Here is a 23,425-nt window from a genome sequence, read left to right on the forward strand (position 1 = left end):
TTCAACCACGATACGGTACTGCAGATATATACACCTCAATAAACCACTCTCTTCAACCACGATACGGTACTGCAGATATATACGCCTCAGTGGTTAATAATCCACTCTCTTCAACCACTATACGGTACTGCAGATATATACACCTCAGTGGTTAATAAACCACTCTCTTCAACCACGATACGGTACTGCAGATATATACGCCTCAGTGGTTAATAAACCACTCTCTTCAACCACGATACAGTACTGCAGATATATACGCCTCAGTGGTTAATAATCCACTCTCTTCAACCACTATACGGTACTGCAGATATATACACCTCAGTGGTTAATAAACCACTCTCTTCAACCACGATACGGTACTGCAGATATATACACCTCAGTGGTTAATAAACCACTCTCTTCAACCACGATACGGTACTGCAGATATATACGCCTCAGTGGTTAATAATCCACTCTCTTCATAAACCTAGCGGACCATTTTGTCTACATTTTTCCTGGACATCTTTAACAAGCCTACGTAGTCTAATATTGTACTAAAAATGTTTTAGCCTTAGCAGGGTGGCACGTCCGAAACCCCCAAACAATCAGCATACGACACTGCTTTTAGATCGAATACTTTTATCGTTCTATATGAAGAGTTCAGGCACAAAAACCTACAAACGTCATTTTATCCAAAAATCGACTCTTACTATCATTACTCAGTTCAAGGTGTTATGTTGTGATTTTCATACTCGTTTATTTTAAATTCTGACATTTATTTACATTACTTATTTCAAATTAAGATCACCCATTATAGACATGATATATATTTTTTACATTGAAAGCATAGCAAAGAAACTATTTTACAGAAAATTACTAAAATCGATTTACCGGTTTTTGCATCTGAACTCTTCATGTATAACTTTCTAACCACTATATCACACACACACACACACACACACACACACACACACACACACACACACACACACACACACACATATATATATACACACTTCAAAGGTTAATACGTCATTACCATGAATATTTAATATGCACCATTAGCGATACCATCTAAATAATATGACAATAAATTAGTATGACACTTTTCAAGTTTCCTGTTTAACCACGTTTCGTATAAATGGAACAGCTGGGTAAAAATTAGTTGATTACATGTACTTTCATTTACCACAGTTTTACATCAGTTAACATAAAATGTGTTAAACATCTACAGTTGCTGCAATATTCGATAACGAATGAATAATGAATAATGAATGAATGAATGAATGAATGAATGAATGAATGAATGAATGAATGAATGAATGAATGAATGAAAGAATGAATGAATGAATGTTAAACGACACCCCAGAATCGACATCAATATAAAATTACAAAATTACTAACAAAAATAGTTTGTTTTGTATAACGATTGATTTATTCATTATCGGCTATTGATGTCAAACATTTGGTAACGATAACAACATATGGTCTAGAGAGAAACCGTCGCTACGGCTTTTTTAATTGGTAGCAATGGATTTTTAAAATACACCATCGCACAGACATGATAGCACATACTGCGGCCTTTGATATGCCAGTCGTGGGGCATTGGTTGGAACGATAAATAACCCAATCCGCTCACTAACAATGATCGATCCTAGCCAACCTTAAAACCAATGACTTATCCATTGTACCACCCCACCCCTCCCACCCACTAACTCTGAAGATTATATATACCTCCATCCCAGTCGAAAGGCAAATTTATAACGGTCCCTGTTGTTGTTGTTGGGTTTGTGCGTGCTTGCGTGCGTGTGTGTGTGTGTGTGTGTGTGTGTGTGTGTGTGTGTGTGTGTGTAATTGTCGATGAAAATAATTAAAATGTTCTGTTATATGCAGTTTGCAAGACCCTGTTTAAAATGTATATGTTATTTTTTACCCCTATAGGCCCCTACTATATAAATAAAGATACAAATTTGGCTTGTGTCCGCTTCCACTTCAGATATCTGTCCTACGGGCCGGATATCACGGCCATTGAAATATCTGTTCCTGTGCTCGGCACTTTTCGTTCCAGCCAGTGCTCCACAACTGGTGTAAAAAAGGCCGTGGTATGTACTATCCTGTCTGTGGGACGGTGCATATAAAAGATCCGGCCCTCAGTACTGCTAATCGAAAAGAGTAGCTCACAAAGTGGCGACAGCGGGTTTCCTCTCTCCATGTATATGTGGTCATTAACCATATGTCTGACGCCATATAACCGTAAATATAATGTGTTGAGTGCGTCGTTAAATAAAACATTCTTTCTTCTTATAAAACTTTTGACTCCTTAGTGTATATTGAAATAGTCTATTTGAGTTGTGTCCCCTAAAACATTCCAACCAATCAGAATTATTCGCGTTGTACATGTTGTACGCATGTCTGCCAGGTGTCATTAAAGTTATTATTTGACAAAAAATATATATTTACATGCAATATAAGTGAAACATTTTAAACGCATGGTTGAAAAGTCACACGTTTTCTTTATAGGCTAAGAATCTTTCCCACAGACCACTTTTCACGATGCAGTTCGACATAAGAAGGTTTGTGAAACAAGTGGTAAAAGCCCTGAAAAGGCAGACGAGACTGCAGAGATAAACACACGGTGACACATGCTACTGATAGTCTGATCACTGATGAGTTTACTTTTTAACAGCTGGACACGCGTCAAGTGTTACACCCGGCGAAATGAGATCTGTTGTAGCGAGGCTGCAGGCTAATTAGTTTTTAAATGGTGTCATTGATTAGATATACAAATTATATTACGACCTGTGCATTTTTATTTACAAGTCCAGTGTAAAGTTTTATGCAAAATAAAAAATAATAGTAACAAATGTTTTAATGGTTATTTAACATTTCTACTATTACTAAATTCCGGTGTCATGATGAAAGATTAAAAGCAATGTTTGATTATTGATGCCTCAGCAATTTTGATGGCTATTTAATGTCTAACATATGGTTATTTAACAACTTGGTCAAGAAATGTAGAAGAAAGGAATCCATCTGTCACATAGGCTACTCCTGAATAAGCAGCAATGGTTCTTTTAAGGCTTTCGAGACTATTCGGCCCCATAGATAATTGGATCCAATTGATTCGGACCTAGACGTTTCGGTCCCTATCAATTTCGGCCTGGTAAACCAAGTTGCTTCGACCCTGGTTATTTCTTGATATCGGCCGAGTTTTGTTTGATTAAATGAGATTTAATCAGTCATTGTGTGTTTTGTTGTTTATCATATTATGCTTGGTGTTATATGGTTCAAGCATATTTATCCCAGTGTTTATATTTGGTTGTATCAAATGGGACAATGATTTGCCTTCTATGTATTTGCAACATTAATTCATTTGCAATATACATGTAGTTGTGGTAAAAGCATTACCAACATTCATAGCAAATGTTGAAAAGTTACTTATTATTTACATTAGTGCATTCGTAACAATATGCAAACAAAAACAAGCAATGCAAAATAATATATGTATTTATCCTATAACTTACCCATGATATCCATGATGTCATAAAGCCATGTGATAATTTAGTGTATTAACCCGGTTAATAATGGTATATAAATTTAAGGTATAAATATTCAAATTTGTAAGGTCTCTAGTTGCTGTCAGTGGGTCATTTGTTTACAAACCAACAAGATCTGTATACCTGAGCATAACACTTTCATAACATTTAGTTAAAATGCGTGACATCAAACTAATTTGTGCTAATCGTGATAATGTCATATTACCAATGGGGATGACTTTAGTACTTTAATTGACTAAATATCGAATGAAAATGCTGTTTTAGAAGTGCTAACTGCTTATATTTAACATTTTCACGTTTGAGATGTCTACGTACATACAACAAAATAACCTTTCAGTCATGTTTATTTGCTGCAAATGTCACTTTAAAAAAAATGTGCTTATGGCAGGCTCAAAATCAGTCGGTGGACAGTTTCACCCATGGCAAGTATGTGGTACTAAGTAAAGTGTAATTATGCCAATTGTGACTTATATTACATACACAAACATCATCTCGCCTTGCACTAGGGGCCAAAACATCTAGGGTGATAATGCACTAGGGACAAAATATTCTGTTAATCTTTACTATTCACTTCCCATAGAAAAGTATATGCACATGTATGTACAGTATATAGGGCATTGGTTGGGATTGGGGGATGGGGATTCCAAGAAAGGTGTCTGATTCAACTCACTCTATCACTAAGGTTTAATTCTGCTCCATAGTGTCGGAAGATGCTGGCCAGAATCTGGTGTCTGTAAGGATAGTCTAGTGGTACATTAGCTACATACTTGTGAAGAGTATTGAATGGAAAAAAACAACAACGCCAAAAATATAACTTTTAGTGACACAGAAGTTGATTGTTAAACTATATGTTTAGTAACCCCATCAGTATACACATACAGAGTAAGGCTTCACTTGCCTGTAGATATGAGCACCATCACTTAAAGGGACAATTTCATGGAATATGAAACTTGTGTGTTAGAAAGATACATAACTGGTTTATGAATATTTACCAACAGTTTAATGAAAACAGGACATTTTACAATTAATAAAAAAACATGAATATTCCTGCTAACTGGGAGCAGTGATATTGTTTTTTTCTAGCTATCTTTGCCCACTCCACCATATCCAGAGGTGACACCATGACTGGTATTGCATTAACCACTCCTGTTCGTACAGAGTAAACAAACAGTAATTTAAGACCAGATACTTCGCTTTAATGGCATGACTTTGCTGTGTGATTCTCTCCACAGTGAAATTAATGTCTTGTAAAAGAACATAAATGCCCAATTAATTTAATAAAGTATTCAACAAAAAACATTTCAATTTGTATCAACAGAACTAAATGAGGTTTTGGTTTTGATCCCTCAAATTAGATATCTTAATATTAATAAACATGATTTATTTTGTCATAATTTTTGTTATTTCAAAAACACTTTGCCTAAAATATGTAATAACCCCTCGGATATATGAAAATGGATAATCTAAGCAAAATAAAAGTAAAGTTTGATTTCAGTTATCAAAACTGATCTTAATGTAAAAAAATATGTGGTAGTATACATAAAAACTGAGGTCTGTCACTTTAAATTGGATAAAAGAATACTGCTTAAAGCAGAATTTTTGTTTCTCTTCCAGACTTGATATTTATCGTAAGATTCCAAAGGATTTAACTCAGCCGACCTCTACAGGGGCCTTGATATCTATATCCAGCATTCTCTTCATTGTCTTCCTGTTCTGCTCGGAACTGCTCTACTACATCAGAGTCGATGTGTAAGTATACATTTAGACATCTAAGTCTACATGCTCATGCCATGGTATGTGCTATCCTGCTTGTGTGATGGTTCATATAAAAGATCCAATGGGCGGGACGTAGCTCAGTAGTAAAGCGCTTGCTTGATACATGGTTGATCTAGAATCGATTCCCATCAGTTGAGCCTATTGGGCTATTTATCATTCCAGCCAGGGCACCACAGCTTGTATATCAAAGGCCGTGGTATGTGCTATCCTGTCTGAGATGGCGCATATAAAAAAAAATCCTTTTTACTCATGGGGAAAATGTAGCGGGTTGTCTGACTATGTCAAAATTACTAAATGTTTGACATCCAATAGCCGATAATTAATAAATCAATGTGCTCTAGTGGTGTCGTTAAACAAAGACAGAACTTATTTATGTTTTTATGTTTTATCTGTTGAATTTTAGAGAAAGTGAGCTGACAGTTGAAGATCCAGTGAGACATTCGGAGAAGATTCCAGTCTTCATCAACATCAGTCTTCCCAAGATGGAATGTCAATGTAAGCTTGTTTCATCGAGAGTCATTGCATTTTGGCACCAGCGATATATGTATTAGTCCCCAACCAGTTAAACCGGAGGGCACTAGGTTTTTTCAGTCTGTTCCTCACATAGTATTCAAGACTTTTTCGTAATTGTAGTAGTGTTGGTATAAAGTGCTCCTACTGGCAGTAGCTAATGTGAATTTCCCTATTAGCTCAGATGGTAGAGCACTTGACTCTCATACTGAGGGTCATTGGTTTGAATCTCCTCAGTGGCGGTTGATTTTTCTGTTACATAATGCCTCAAATAGTGAACTTAAATTTTGTATATAGCATTATTATGTATGTGTAGATCAGATTTGACTTTACAGGATCTAAGTACTTTAGACAATGAATCCAGATCAAGTTTGACTTTATGGCAATTTATTCAAGGGCCATAACTCTTGGGATTTATCAATGTTTAACAGTTACTATCCTTGCTTTAGCAGTACTCTGCGAATGCTTTTTGACTTTTGTTTCATATCACTACATCAAGAGAAAACAAAACTGCCTCAAAACCCCACTGTTTATTTTCATCAGTGTTAAAATAGAAATATATTACTTGATTTTAAATGATCATTAATTTATACAAGTTTCAAAAAACCTAAACTACATCTCCACGACATTCTGTCTAGATTTATAATTAAAAATTTACACAATCAAATTGATCAACTATGATTTTTTTTACCTACATATGAAAATAACAGAACTTGATATAATTATTATGCTACTGTTAATGCTTTGTAGATATTGGCTTGGATATTCAAGATGACATGGGTAGACATGAAGTTGGTTTCCGTGACAACACACAAAAATTTCCATTAGGTGCTGCAAAAGAAGGATGTCGTTTTGAATCATTTTTCCTCATTAACAAGGTATTTACTTTCACTTCTTTATTTTTTTGTGGTCTCCTTTGCAAAACAAAATGAGAAACATTTTAAGAATTGAACGTGATAATTTTATATGTTCATGGAAGTATGAACCGCAGAACCACTGATTGAAAACATTTTATTGCACAAAGAGCCTTTCATACATAAGTGTGTAAAGTGGTTCTGTGATTCATACATCTATGAACATAACAAATTATTATGTCCAATTTTTTTAATTCCAAGTGTATAACTATTACATCAATGTAAAATACTTTATCCTGCAATCACTGTATACATTGGCAAGATATGATGACTAGATAAATCTCTATATGTTTGGTCATTTAACAAAAATATAAGTCACATGACATAAGCCCGACTCCACTTGAGTATTTTAGACTAGATTTTTACTAAAATAATCTTAAATCATTTGTTTTAGTACATTAATAACAAATAACTTTTAATTTTGCGATATATATGTATACAAAACATTTTTTGCGATATATATGTATACAAAACAATTTTTCAGTGTGACAAAATGAAGCTAGCGTCTTACAAATAATGACGTCACATACAAATGTATCTTGTATGAAAGAAATGTTTTATTTAACGACACACTCAACACATTTTATTTACGGTTATATGGTGTCAGACATATGGTTAAGGACCACAAAGATATTGAGAGAGGAAACCCGCTGTCACCACTTCATGGACTACTATTTTCGATTAGCAGCAAGGGATCTTTTATATACACCATCGCACAGACAGGGTAGTACATACCACAACCTTTGATATACCAGTCGTGGTGCACTGGTTAGAACGAGAAATAGCCCATTGGGCCCACCGATGGGGTTTGATCCCAGACAGACCGCGCATCGAGCGAGCGCTTTACCACTGGGCTACGTCCTGACCTGTATCTTGTATGAAGTCATACTGCAAAAGCCTTGCTAGATTGACGTTACTCGATTTGCATACTCAAATATGGAATAAATAATGATATTCCGACTATTCTTGTAGGATTGCATGATAAATAAAATAACCCGTTACTGCCTTAAGATATCGGCTTTATCCAGCTCAGGTCAAATGGCAAATGTTACTTGACAGAGCCTTGCGGCATTCGCTATTCTAACCTTCACAGAATAAAGCCAATATCTTATGGCAGTAACCAGTTATTATCTATATGACATAACAATTGAACTCTTTCTTTAGGCAATTAATACACGACATAAGTGGAATCTCCATTCTGCATTTTAATTCAGTAGCTGAATGAATGAATTCTCAAATTGTTAAGACAAACAACATTTTTAAAATATGTCTGCATGTTATTTTAATAACACTTACTAATTCAACAGTAACAGTTATTTTATAAATTTTAAACAATAAAACCTCCAGCTTAAATGATCTACTTAGTTTTTGTATGCACGTCCGAAAATAGTGCAATATAGTGATTACTGCACTGATGAAAATAATATCATTTCAACCAATCGAAGCATTTATAACAAAAATGTATTTAAAAATTGGAATTATGTGAAACTTATTTCAGTAACCCAGATGACTTTACCATTGTTTCTGGGGTTTTTTCTTTCTGTGAGGATATTATTAATATTTTTGTTTTGAAAGATCCCAGGCAACTTTCACGTGTCAACTCATGCCTCAAGTGTTCAGCCAGTAACTCCAGACATGACTCACTTCATTCACAAAGTGAGGTTTGGAATGGAGATGGAAAGTGGAAAGGTATTTTTTGGAACAAATTCTTACATTGTTTTCTCGCCATAATAAAGTAAAAAGGCGAAATATTGGTATTACTTTTCCAACGGTTAACATTTTTGCAGTAAAGTTTCATCTCTAGATATAAATTGTGTAACAAAATAGTATGATTCCAAGATTACATTACAAAATAAACAGTTTGTAAAAGGGGTCAGGAGTGTAACACTTTCGTGTAACAAAAGTATAATTTCTTATGATTGCTGTGTAGAAATAAGGCACAATACAATGATTTTTGGTGGTACTGGTATTTTTGTGACAACTTCTCTTCGCACCGGTTACAAAATAATTGGATATATTGAATTTTAAAGACAGATAAACATCCTGAAAAATCACTCCCTTCTCGAATGAAAATCGTTTAAAAAAATCATTTTTGAGTTTTTTATTTAAAACAAATAAACTGATGCTTCTCCAAAAGCAAACTAATTGTTTTAGAAATACCTATATCTCTCCTGCAAATTCATGTTTTATATTTTTTTAATACTCTGGTACTGTGTTTCATAAAGTTATTTCCTTTTCAGAATATTAAAGGCTCTTTCAATGCTTTAGAAAATGTTGATAAGCGTAAAGGAAAGGGTAAGTTTTTGTTGCTGTATCTAAGTGAACTGTTGAAAATGTACCTAGAAATATTTTTACAATGAAGATATTATCCATTCTCAAAAAACAACATTGTTTCATAACTTGTGTATTAAAAGACTTTGATTTGAGTCTGTTAAAGATATCATGAGTAACAGTAGTTTTAAATATGATGAGGTATTATGGTTTTACCTTGCATCTGCTCCTAAAAGGAGGACATTTTTATTTTATATTTGTGAGGCGATTTGAATTGTAAAATATTGAAGGCGTTTTTTAATTTAGGAGTACATTTTTAAATATTCCTCTTTGTTGCAGTACGTTTACCATATCTGATATTCATTACTATTTTATGTATGTATAAAAAATAATAATCTTTGTTAAATTTTTCGGAATGTACCAGACATACAATACCTATTAGGCAGTTATTACCACCATCTGCCATCTTAGCACTAAACATGCATACTTGTTAATATTATTTAAAATGGTTGTGTTTTGTTTTAGATATTGCAACACATGATTACATAATCCGTGTTGTGCCGACAGTTTATGAAGCATTGGGCACAACACCTCGGTTTCCATACCAGTATACATACTCATACCGGGTAAGTGTACATACTAAGCTACACTTTGCATGAACCCATCAATATTGTTACCAGGAATGCCCATATTTAATCTCTGGACATAAATACAAAATAATCATATGTACTGATACATCTGTGTGTGGATATCATGTCAATAAAAATGGGGGGGGGGGAAAAAAAAAAAAAAAAAAATGATCTCTTTTTTTGAGAACAAGATTTTTTTTCTCCCAAATTTCTTTTTGATCTTATGAACAGAAAGTGATGCTTTGTTTACCCCCCAAAAGTAATTACTGTTCATTATATATAATTGTATTTTTTACTATAGTACATAAAAGGAAATGGAAAGGGTTTATTTAACGATGCACTCAACACATTTTATTTACGGTTATATGGCATCGGACCAGCCGTGGGGAAAAATAAAATTGTCAGACCGGGGGTGGTGGGGGGAAGAAGAAAGGAATACAAATAAAAATTATAAAATCATTTGAAAGGTGATATTTGGCAAATAGTGTTTTAAAAACAAAATAATAGTGGCATTTGTATATTTTTATCTTGAATCATGAACACGAAATGATAAACATCAAAACATGAAAGAAAAACAAAATGTTTGATCACATCAGCGAAAAAAACTAATTATATATATTTTACATAATGGGATAAATAATATAAAAAAGGAATAAAAGTTACGCATTTTAACTCACAAATATGTATGAAAAGTACCAGTATTCAGTACTATCCTGAAAATTAATAAACAATAACACTGTTGGAGCATTTGACAACTTGAGCTAACACACGTTTAGACAAAGCAATTAATAACATTGTCGCTGATTGGATGACATTTGACCTCTCCTGGCTCTAAAGATAGCCGGTTTAGCTATTCCAGCTCACTCCCACTTAAAAAAAAAAAAAGGTGTAAACCTTTTTTTAAATTTTAAAGTCCTTTATAATTATTTGATACACTACTGTGAACAGTCAAGAAACACACTTATAGATTATTTCAGAATATTTTATGCTATTTCAAGCAGTTTTGTATTTCACAACAGCCTCTTGCCTTGGGAGTCGGACTCGGACACTCGACCCGACACTGGCTCCGTACACAGGCGTTGTTGACATGTGTTGATTGTGACCAGTTGCAAACTCTGGGTCCTTTGTTTTAATTGGGGTGTAATACCGTGGTAGCTTTTTCACCAAGAATGATGTTATTATTAACATCTGTTTTATCTCGTGACCAGCTCAGCGGCTTTGACAAATGTCTAGCCTAGTGGCAGTAGATTGATTGTAGGTCCGACTTATGGCAGACTTTAAAATCACAGACGTCTGAAAAACCAGTCAGTTTGAATCATGGGCAGGCCGATCCAATTGGCGAATGGGAATTTGTTCCTATAATAGAAAAGGACAGTTGCTTCGGGTTGACAAAAATTACAAACGCACGTTTTTAAAAAATAATTTCGGTCTCGGAGATCGAGAATCGGTCCCAGACCGGGAAAAAAGGGCTTTTCCCCACCCCTGCATTGGACATATGAGGGAGGGATTAGCAGCAAGAGGTCATTTATATGCACCATCCCATAAACAGGATAACACATACCATGGCCTTTGATGTACCAGTCGTGGTGCACTGGCTGGACCGAAAAATAGCCCAATGAGCCCACTGACGGAGATCGAACCCAAACCGACCGCGCATCAAGCGAGCACTTTACCACTAGGCTACGTCTCGCCCCTATAGTATATAAATGCCATCCTCCATTAAATTAATGCCAATTTTTATACAGTTTAATGAATACATTTGTTTTTTGTAAGTAAAATTACAAAGGGATACAATTTAATTGAATTTAAACCCATGAGCTTAAAAATGGTAACATGAAATATAAGAATGTACACTGAACATAATGAATGTAGCTCTCTAATAACCATATATTTTACTGATATATGTTCTGCAGGGTTGTACTATTTCTAATAAATGTGCTGATAATAATCATTTTAATTGATATTTTCTTGTGTTTTTAGGAGGTAGTCCAACATCACCATCCAGCTATATGGTTCCGCTATGATTTGAGCCCTATCACTGTACGCTACAAGGAAAAGACAAAGCCATTTTATACCTTTTTGACCACTGTGAGTGTTTCCTATTGAAATACATCATCTAGGGAAAACCTGAAAATCTAGGGGAAGTTCCATAATAGGGAATTGGGGAAACTACTTGAAAAAAACCCCAGAGTCTAGGAATTTAGCACTGAAATTAGTTTGAACATTATTTTCTAGCTCTGGTTTCCATTTATACTGAGTAGAATTATAATATGCATTGGCCAAATTTTGTGGATTTATTTTCCCATGGTACATTTTTGAAATTTTGATTATCAAGTGATTGCATAACTTCAGCATAGTATTTTAGCATGTCTAAAAGCTATTTGCATATGCAAATAACTTGTGTTTTTAAATGGTGGAAAGGAATAACAAAACACTTTTTAGAATATTTTTGTCTGTGAGCTGGTCAGTAGCAACATAAGTGTTTTTGTGCTCCTTCCCCACCCCCACTCCCACCCTGAATCATTGTTATAGAGTTGTCTGGATTAACATTTCCTGTCATGTAAAATTGTATGATACAGAATCATCAATCATATCTTAACATCCTCTGAAGATATAGAGGTTATTACCACAATGTTTTTCGGTATTGTCAATATCATATATTAGGAATAAAAATTGTATTATGCGAGCTGTGTTTTTGTAAACTGTACATGCAACTTTAATTCCAGTCCGCCATTACAACATATTCAAATAACGTAAGAATATGTGGTGCGGTGTATTTTTGAATGGAAATGACGTCAAACTCGAATGACATCATTTTGGATGTCCTTACATCAAAATAAAGTTATGCCTAACGTTTTTTGTTTTCTGAACGCTGGACAGCTTTCAGTGTCAAATTGCCATTGAAATGTTTTTATTTGATGACTATGAATGCATACGTTAATCATGTCACCCAAGTACGTTTGCTTAAATGTCAATAAACCTAGTGCCGAGACCTCGATTAATTTACATCTAATTTGCAAAGTTATCAAATTCTTAAAGTATGTGATCTGAAAAATATCACATACTTTGATTGCACTGAAAATGTAAAATATTATATGATAAAGAATATTGATTGCCATAGTTTGATCCATGCCACTTTTTTCACGGTACTGAAGACAAAAGAAAAAAGGAAACCATTGAGATTTTTACTGTCACAATAGCATATGTGTATTATTTTCTAAACTTACTGCCAATATGAACCCGTGTTGGCATTCCTACTGTTGTGTATGATCAAATCTTGATGTGAATTGAATGTTTTTCTTTTTATTGCAGATCTGTGCTATCATTGGAGGAACATTTACAGTAGCTGGCATCATAGATTCTTTATGTTTTACTGCTTTAGAAATATTCAAGAAAGCTGAACTGGGAAAATTAAGTTGATCTGTAACCATATTGTATTTTAATCTTTGTTTTTTAAACACACAAGCATTCCCTGCTCCTTATGCATTTGTGTTGCCATGCCTGAATATTTATCAAAATTATGTCTATTTTCAAAAACTAAAAATTCAGATTATTTTTGATTCATTCTTGAAAGGATTATCCTGCAAGGTATTTGTTTCTGTACACACTTATTTGTAACTTACATTTTCCTGCAGCCTGTTACTAAATGAATCCTTGCGGAATAATCCATTTAATTTTGTGAGGGAAATTTTTTTTGTTCATTGAAAAGTGTTTTTGATAGCAGTCATCTTTAATAACAAATGTTTTAATTTGTCTCATAAGCCTGTCATTTACAAATAGCAAATATACAGGTCACCATTTTATTTGTTATCCTGGTATATTGTCATACTTAGGTTTAAGACTTAATGAAAAATAGCTTCTATACAGTTCACGATTTTATTTGTTATCCTGGTATGTCATACTTAGGTTTAATACTTATTGAAAAATAGCTACTATACAGTTCACAATTTTATTTGTTATCCTGGTATGTTATCATACTTAGGTTTAAGACTATGACCAAGTAGATTTCAGGCAGTTTTACCTATGTTGTTGATTGGATGAATTTTTATATCTGAGTCATTGTTATGGTTTATTAAATATTGGGACCAATTTTCATAACATTGTGCATCTTTCTTTGAGATATTTTATGATGTTTTGAATACCGATATATTGTATTTTGATGAATATTTGGTGGAAATTCTTTAAAAATTGTTTCACAATGTATTTATCACATCAATAACTTCCCTTGTGGTTGTGCGTTTGAAAATGAAACAAACAATAACATGGTCATACTTGTTTTAAGTAAAATATTCTGAATCTTAAATATTTTAGTTGGGGAACATCTTGTGATTGCAAAATCAAAATATCTTCACACATCAATCATAAATGAAGTGATGGAACTATTTTCAACTCAGTTTTTTTCAGTAATAAATATTTGGAATTGTTTTATTTAGCAAGCATCAAATACTGACAAAAAACGAAATGATACATCATTTGCAATTATAAAATATTATCTATATGATGTATCTTAAATCATTTTTAATAACAAGAAGTAATCTAACATCATCCAAATATGAGATCAACTGAAAATAATAATGTTAATATTTAAAAATAAAGTGTCACATAATGTTTGCATGTTATTATATCAGTAATGTAATATGTTTAAAAATGCATGTTAATTTGAATAATGGTACTTTAACTGAATTTTAGACAAACTTTCTTCTTCTTTGGCCTTGTCGCTTTTAAAATCAAAATCATATTTAGTTTGTGTGTGTGTGTGTGTGTTTGAGCATGGTTTGTTCAGTTGGTAAAATGTGTGGGAGTCACTTTGAAAAGTTCTAAGCAACATCTTGTTGATAGTGTACTATGCTGAGTAATGTGTATTATAAAATATTTAACCACGTTTTAAAAATATATCCTTAAAATATAGACAGGAGTGCTAAAAGTACTTACCTGCTCGTCAAATGCAAGTAAATATTCTGATTGAAATCACCAGTCCAATGGCACCATCTTTGTTCTCACATCTATTTTCCAGACACATTTTTTTTCTGTGCATAAAGATACTAAACTGCAATTTTGTGTATACTTTTATTGTGTAGAGTTACAGATCAAGTTCGGCTTTCGTGGGGTTTAGAAATCAAGTTTGACTTTCATGGGGTTTACAGATCAAGTTCGACTTTCATGGGGTCTACAGATAAAGTTCGACTTTCATGGGGTTTACAGATCAAGTTTGACTTTCATGGGGTTCACAGATCAAGTTTGATTTTCATGGGGTTTACAAATCAAGTTCAACTTTCATGGGGTTACCCATTTTTAACAGAGTTGTGGAGCTTTAACTTAGGAGATATGAACATATCTGGGCCTGGTTTGTTGACATAGGAGTAATCTGAGGATGCTTGTTTTCCCCCGAATCCGTTTAGAAAGGGATAGCTCCACCCCCATCCCTGGATATGCTACATATTGAACATTTATATTTCCCCAACATCTTACACCACTCCATTTGATTACTACAGTATTCACCCTTCAGAATGCCAAACTGAACAAAGCTTGTATATACTGCATGGCCAGTTTTACACCAAATCGGACTGGTTTTAGAATGTCAATTTAAAAAAATTGAAATATTTGTTCAGATGCCCCATTATTGAAGTAGCTTCCAGTTGTAAATGATTTCTGTGTAATTTTAACGATGAAGAGTTGAAACAGAACATTTTAGGAACTGATTAATTCAATGGCGCACTCAACTCATTTTATTTACAGTTATATGGCATCAAACATTGTTAAGGACCACACAGATATTGAGGGAGGAAACCCGCTGTTGCCACTTCATGGGCTACTCTTTTCGATTAGCAGCAAGGGATCTTTTATATGCGCCATCCCATAGACAGGATTGCACATACCACAACCTTTGATGGACCAGTTGTGCACTGGTTGGAGCGAGAACAAAACATTTGTCATGGGGTGTTTAATGTAATCTACTAACCTCCCTTTGTATACCACTGCATGTAAGCAAGTAACTATGTAATTTATCCAAGGTTGATGGAAAACAAAAATAATAAATTGTAAATGACTGATTACCAGTATATTTTGCTAGAAACTTGCCAAATTGTTTTAACTAATACAAGTTTTCCTATGTCTATAAGACCTTTAAACATTGTTTCTCCTGGTCTTATTTCACCCACCAATGTTGGAGTTGAAATTAATTTAAAACTCTCCCAGTATCACTGTTAAAACTGTCAAGAAATAAAATGATATTATCTGATAGACTTTATACTGTGATTGTCCCAAAATATAGATTTTATTTTTGAGTCTAATCATCCCATTTTGCCAGTAGTTAATTATGCAGTTATTCATCTTGTCTACCAGCTGCTACAAATTGTATTTCTTTTTAGTGTTTTCATTTCTTGATCTCGCCCCTAAGAGCCTGAAACCCAAATTTCATTATACTTTGGATATCATTTTCTCCTTTGACAATCTTTGGTATTTGCAAAGCAAATGGAAAATAGGTTCACTGTATTTTTTATTTACGTTGTTTTACAAACAAAAACAGTTAAGAAATCCTGGCCTGTTTGGATGAACTTTGTTGTGTTGGTAGGTGAAGCTTTTAAACTGCAGATTGTTTTTAGTATTTGATCATGATGGGCCCAATTTACAAAGCCTCTTTTTGTCTTTCATGCCTATGACTACATCCGGCCTCGGTGGTGCAGTGGTTAAGCAATCTTGACTACAGGCTGGTAGGTACAGGGTTCGCTGCCCGGTACCGGCTCCAACCCACTAACCAACTAACAACTAACCCACTGTCCTGGACAGACAGCCCAGATAGCTGAGGTGTGTGCCCAGGACAGCATGCTTGAACATTAATTGGATATAAGGACGAAAATAAGTTAAAATGAAACGTAACTATATACATTTACTATGCTTAAAGACCTGTGATTAAGAAAAACAGGCTTTGTAAATACAGCTCGTTCGGTTATTTCAGTGGCTTCGACATGAAATGTTTTGAGGTCAGCATGATGGTACTTACTTTGGACATAATTATTTTTGGCATACATATTTTTGGCACAGTGTTTATCGCCGTGACCTGTAATGTTACAATTACCTTTATTAAGATATTTAATAGCCACTGATAAACAGGTGCTAGTGAATGAATATTTCTTATTACAAATTCCCATACTTGAATGCAATATAATGAAAGTGGAAGTGCTAATTGTTTTTTTTGCACATTTGAAGGTTATAAAAGCTTACCACAATTTAAGTCTATCAGATAACAACAACAAACAAAACAATTACAACAACAATAACAATAGAACTAACATTCTTGATGCGAAATTTTATTCACGTAAGATGAATTTGAAATGTATGTTGATGGACAAAATTTGATGTTTCGAAATATTTGTGATGTTAACAATATTTGTAGATGGAACAAAAAAGGTCATGGTTGCAGTTTTTATAGATGAATATCAAATCTAAATATATATATATATATATTTTAAAACATCTGATTTCTGTATACAAAAAGATTTATGTAATTTAAAACACTTTAAATATAAAAAAAATATCATTGGTGGAGGTAGTTAACAGTGGGGTCACATCGAAATTCCATTGCAACGATGAATGCTTAATCTGTGGAAAGATTGGTTGTACTGATGCTGTAGATTGTTGGCTGTGTAGTTTTATATAATCAAGATGAATTGTTACTGGGTAGCATATTTGACATTGTCATATGAAATAATGTATTTTAAGTTAGTCATAGTTTTCATCTTGCTGTAGAGTGAGTGGGTATGCAAGAACTGTCAAACTGATGCAACATAAACTTCAGGGGCGTTCTCATTGTGCGATTAGTCGCACTGACCTGTCAATGCGATTTGTCGGCACTACAAAAATCGGAACATATAACACTAAAGACGTTCTGATTTAGGTGTTCTCACAGTACGATTCAATCGCATGCGACAAGTCGGCTTGACTAATCGCATTATGAGAATACTGCTTAACTGTTGAAATACCCATCACTCTTTCCTCGCAATAGCTTCAGAAATAGTTGTAAATGTACTAAATAATATATTGTGGATTTGTGTTCAAGTTATCTCGAATGTATTGTTTTGAAACTGTCCAAAATTTTTATTACTGGTTTATCTGAAAATAATGATGTGGCACAACTTTAATAGATATGGTGCTCACATGAGAAAAATGTATACGGAGCATTCAGTAAGGAAAGGATTATAGCAAAATTGGGCACACAGAAATAATTTCAAATTTAACCACATTTTCCAAGCAGATTGCACCATCGAATGCATTTATTCTTTATACGACCATTTTGCATGAGATACCCATGTAGTTTAATTTAGTTTTAGATTTTATCTTTTGTTTTACTGTATTTACATGAATATCAAAACAGTACTATTGTTTTGTTTTTCTTTTTTCACTACCATTTGGTTTTACTTTTTTTGTTTTGTTTGGACATGCATTAATGAGATATTAGTGATATTATTATTACCGGTATTGTAATATTGTAAAACTTGAAATTTTGAGAAAGTTTTATTGGATGACCACCTGTCATAGCATACAATTTGACTTCATCACAGAAAAGTGGAACTACATGTGTATTTTGCTACTTTATGGACACCATTAGGCCCACTTTCCATTCACGCGATACCGTGTGTGCGTTTTATTGTGTGTTTTTCCATGCGAAAAGATGCTTTTTAATATCAGCATTTTCACAAGCGGATTACTATGTTATGTTATCTCTTATAACATAAGTAAATAAACTTGTGACACTCAAGTTTATTATTTATATTTGTTATAAAGTTTGTTTACATTTACCCATTGGTGTAATTGTTACAAAATTTAATTTTGTCTCAGTGTATTTTTAAACCGAAAGTAAATGCTTCGTGTTATGATGTCGCTGTGCTGAAAAACGCACTTGCAAAAAATTGCTTATCTATCAGCATTTTTCCAGCATGCTGAATGTCCAAGCACGGAATCGTGTATGTGGAAAAGGTACCAGGTAAATACACTGTATTGATAAACACACACAAGAAAATGTGAGCGAAATAAGTGTTTATGGAAAGTGGGCCTTACAATGTGCACTCGTATCAGTACCACAGGATATATTTTGCTAGTTTTCTTCAGTCTTTGTTGCCATGTTATAAACATTAATGCATTCCATGTTTTCCTTTGTCTCACAAAATCCTTTTTTTGTGTGTGTTCCATGGCATTAAAGAGTCTCACTTCAGTGTTAAATCACTTGTTTTTAAGAAAGTTTGAAAAGATTTAAACTACATGTATTTGATAGCCACTCATTACGTTTATATGAATAGGTATTTGTAATATCTCAGCACTAAATGTCTAGTCTAACTTATGGAAATGGCCTTGATAATGGCAAAGGTCTATCACATAGGGTGCAAGTTTAGTTTGTTTTGTTTAACAACACCACTTGAGCTCATGGATATAGGGTATAGATGGATGTAGTAGGAACCAACCGATGGTGATGGGGTAGAGAATGCATTAAAACCACATTCCACTAATTATAGTAATGGTAGAAATCATTCTGCTTTATAAAAGAAGCTGGGTATGCCGAAACGTTTTGGTCAAGTGCAGAAAATCTTCATGCTCCTAATTAGGCTGAATGTAGAAGGCAGTGTATTAGACCTATGTGGTGCTTGTTTTTTCTAGTCAACAAAGTGCTTGTAAATCATATTTCAGTTACAATATTCCTTATAACCCCACCTTCATCGGTGCCCGGATGTTTTATGTTTTAAGACTCTGTACAATGTTTCTCATTCCGATATTAGATCCAGCTAGCATCCTTCCTAAACTGACATGAACCACTTTTTAAGATTCCAGGCAGCCAGCTTTGTCTATAATAGTTAATGCATGTATATTAATTAATATATTATATATTATTATTATTATACAAGATTGTTTGATTGAAGATGTATGGTTGTGAAATTGTATGGTCTGTTTTTCCATAATGGATTTTGAATCTCACTATTTACCTGACTTATTGTTTACTTTTATTAAAATTAAACTTCTGTCTCGTGTACTACAATACGATCAGTCTGAACCCTGTGTAATTGCAATCTGTATGTACTCTTTTGTTATAAATGCTTGGATTGGTCCAGATAATGTGACCTAGAAAACTGATGTTCATACACATAACTTCAGGAATCTCTATTTTGCACTACTTTCATCACTGCTTAGAAAACAAAAGAAATCATTTCAGCAATTTTCTTTTATTTCAGATTAATAAAATGACCTTTTATACGTTAGTTGCTAATGTTGAATTAGTAAATGCTATTTACTGTTTAAAATTGTTTGTATTAATGTTTAAAAGAATGGAAGTATTCCCTCATTCGGCTGCTGGTGGGAAAAGCTGAACCACAGAATTGGGATTCCCATTATTCCTTGTATTAATTTCCTTGAGAAAGGGTATTATGGTTATTTCATGGTATGTTATACTGTGTAAAGCTATTCTGTGCTTCATACTTTAATATTGAATATTAAATATTATTATACTATGTATATATGTGAGTAGTTAAAGCTGAGACGGTCCATATGTTAGTTTCTTGGCCTGTAGAAACATAGAGGGTGGGGCTCATCACAACTTTTTGATTGTTTTTTCATTAATAATTCAATAAATAGTAAATTTGTGTTCCAAGACATGGATGTAATTTTGTCTAACCAAAGTTCAAGTTCCCAATGATAGACCCATTACGTTATTTGTCACTGTGTCAGTGACTAACAGAATTAAAAGTTATTTTATGTATTGTTCCCTGTGGGGAAAACACATAATAAACCTTACCTGGTTTCATCATGAAGATGAAACGTTGCTGGTTTCATCTCTAGATGAATGCAAGTCTTGTAATTTGTTGAAACCTAATAACCATTTATTAAATAGTGTGTGGGGAATTTTAAATTCCCACCAAATTAAATATTCAGGCCCATATTTTTAGATGCAATACTAGTATTTACTGTTTTACTAATGCATTATTAACTTAGTAAAACTTAGAATTTTGGTAAGATAAGGATAGTGGTTTGTGGTCAGAGGAAAAAATTCCATTTTTGGCTATTGTTATACAGTTATTCTTATAATTTTTAAAATTTCATATTTTTATTTTTGTATATATATTTGATGGTACAGTTGTATTAGAAGTATCCTTCAGCAAAAGTTTCTTAAGTAAATAATTGAAAATGAAATTTTTGTTTTTAACATTCCATGCATTAGTAGTATATATTTATAGGCTCTGTTACGTAATTATTATTTTAATAGGAGAAGAATAAAAACAAACACCAATTCAAGATTAAAATTGAAATTTATTGCTTTATATATATATATGCCATGAAAACTTCTAAAAAAAATTCTATTGTTATGCAGACTCGTATGATTTATTAAATAATGTATTGCCATGAAATATATGGTTTCTTTGAGCACTTTCGTGTGTATAAACTTGTTAATATTAACAAAAAATATTAATAAAACTTTAAGAAACATCATCTTAAAGAATTTCTTCCATATATATTTTACTCATTGCAGGTGTTGGTTGTCATGGTAATTTATCTTTGTTTCCAGCACACTAATAAATAAATACATTCCTTTCATTGAAATATTTTGTTATATCCAGCGTTTCTGTTGTGTGGAATATTTATTGTTGACCCATTTGATATTTTACTGAGTATTTAACTGTTATCTATTATTAAAGTTGCACGTTCAGTTTCAACTCATATGTAACAAAACACTGTAAATACATGAACTTGTAATACACAATTGATTACTTTATATCTATCTTCATTCAAGATAATATACATAACAAATAATTGAAATCCTCAAGTGACATTACACTATTCTTACCTTAGTAACATTCCACTGTCAAGAAGCAATCTAGCCATTTCTGTCATACAATACTTTGTACTGGTTAAATCCTAATAGAAATATAAGTAATCGGTTACTTCATATAGAATCAGTACTGTTAATGTTCTAAACTAATACAAGTTACAGTTACATGTAGTGTTTCCAGTGTGAAACTAATATAGTTGGTCTACACAAAGACTAAATTATAGGCACTATTCATTTTTTTTCTGACTATCAAATATTTCTAGGGTTATAATATGTTGCTATGATAAGATTAGTATAGTAGCCATTAATACCAGTGGTATATTCATGTGACTAGTTAATTATATAATAATGATGAAACAAGTTTTATTTGGCTGTTGGAAGACACCATGTCCGCACAAGCCTTCAGATATCATAGAATTGAGCCATCTCTGTATGACCATAATCATTTGTAAACATGACAATATAAAAGCTATACAGTGACAACAAAATTTATAAAAAGTTTTGTTTAACAACACCACTAGAGCACATTGATTCATCGGTCATTGGCTATTGGATGTCAAACATTTGGAAATTTTAACTTTGTCTTCAGAGACGAAACCTGGTACATTTTGTTCTATTCGTGGCAAGGAATCTTTTATATGCACCATCCCACAGGCATGATGGCACATACCACAACCTTTGATATACCAGTCTTGGTGCAATGGCTGGAATGAGAAATAGACCAATGGGCCCACCAACTGGGTTCAGTCCAAGACCGACCACGCTTCAGTCGAGCACTTAACCACTGAGCTACGTCATGCCCTGCATCCCGTCCCCCTCCCCCACAAAAGTGATCAAGTCTAATAAGTTATGTAAAACACACACACAATGCATGGCTATTTTAAAAGACTATTGCTTGTGCTGTCCGTTTCTGTGGCAACCAGTAGAAAAGACCTTGCTGCTGGGATACATGAATTTAACACTCTCTCTGATTTTTGGGTCCGCACTAAATATAGCCCAACTCATTGAAAATTAGTTAAAACTAACAGCATTTTGTGTTTATTTATTGACAAATTCATGTTGGTAGTTGGCTTTTATAATTGTACTGAAATATTCAATACTCTGCAGAATTAACTATAATTATGTCAGTGCCAGTTAGAATGTATGCATAAATGATGTGGACATCAAAAACTGATGTAATTGTTTGTTATTAGCACTCTGAACTGTTTAATGACGATTGTATTTGCATCAATGCAGTGTATGTATGAACTGAAAATAAAATATATTAAAAAAATAAAATAAAACTGCAAGTATTCAGTTGTGTGTTGTGTTCTGTTGTTCAGTCTTTTTGACTGATTTTGTATTGTCATTTTAGTAACAACAAATTTTGATGATAATAGATACCTACATTAGCATTTTCCAGTTTATATCCTGAGGTTTGGACTTGTTTAAAGGTTGTTGTATTACCGGTAGTATGACCGAGAAAACAAGTTAATATTGCAAGGCTGAAAATTATTAGAAGACCTTTCAAAATGCACAATAATATGCTTTCTTATAATCAATTTCACAGGCAGCTTTTCTGTTGATCAACTTCACTGGCAGCTTTTCTGATAATCAACTTTCTTATTTTTAACAGTTTTTCAATAAGAATTCGTGATTTTCAAAAGCGATAATAAGAATGTTATGTTTTTATTTATGTTGGGGCAAGGACGTAGCCTAGTGATAAAGCACTCACTTGATGTGCGGTCAGTTTGGGATTGATCGCCCATTGGTGGGATCATTGGGCTATTTTATGTTCCAGTCAGTACACCACGACTGGCATATCAAAGACCGTTGTATATGCTATTCTGTCTGTGGGATGATGCATATAAAAGATCCATTGGTACTTTGGTTCCTCTCTATACTAAGACTATTTGTCAAATTTACCAAATGTTTGACATCCAATAGTTGATGATTAATGAATCCATGTGCTCTAGTGGTCCTGTTGAACAAAAACTTTTA

General features: G+C 33.4%; 1 protein-coding gene across 1 annotated transcript; it reads left to right on the top strand.

Moving 5' to 3' along the window:
- The first annotated feature begins 2,394 nt into the window (after nt 1-2,394).
- Nucleotides 2,395-16,424, top strand: LOC121384029 (endoplasmic reticulum-Golgi intermediate compartment protein 1-like). Its single transcript, XM_041514173.1, has 9 exons — nt 2,395-2,552; nt 5,151-5,285; nt 5,716-5,807; nt 6,573-6,700; nt 8,312-8,425; nt 8,977-9,031; nt 9,533-9,633; nt 11,617-11,724; nt 12,949-16,424. Exons 1-9 carry the CDS (start codon nt 2,533-2,535, stop codon nt 13,054-13,056), a joined length of 861 nt encoding a protein of 286 aa, XP_041370107.1. The 5' UTR covers nt 2,395-2,532; the 3' UTR covers nt 13,057-16,424.
- Nucleotides 16,425-23,425: the final 7,001 nt, after the last annotated feature.

Source organism: Gigantopelta aegis, chromosome 10, assembly GCF_016097555.1.
Source record: "Gigantopelta aegis isolate Gae_Host chromosome 10, Gae_host_genome, whole genome shotgun sequence".
NCBI lineage: Eukaryota > Metazoa > Mollusca > Gastropoda > Neomphalida > Peltospiridae > Gigantopelta > Gigantopelta aegis.

What these genes read in the sequence shown, in the direction of transcription:
- LOC121384029 (XM_041514173.1), top strand. Translation starts at nt 2,533, where the DNA reads ATGCAGTTCGACATAAGAAG. An exon ending in TACTACATCAGAGTCGATGT is followed by an intron (nt 5,286 to 5,715) that starts GTAAGTATACAT and finishes GTTGAATTTTAG; the next exon opens with AGAAAGTGAGCTGACAGTTG. An exon ending in AGTATACATACTCATACCGG is followed by an intron (nt 9,634 to 11,616) that starts GTAAGTGTACAT and finishes TTGTGTTTTTAG; the next exon opens with GAGGTAGTCCAACATCACCA.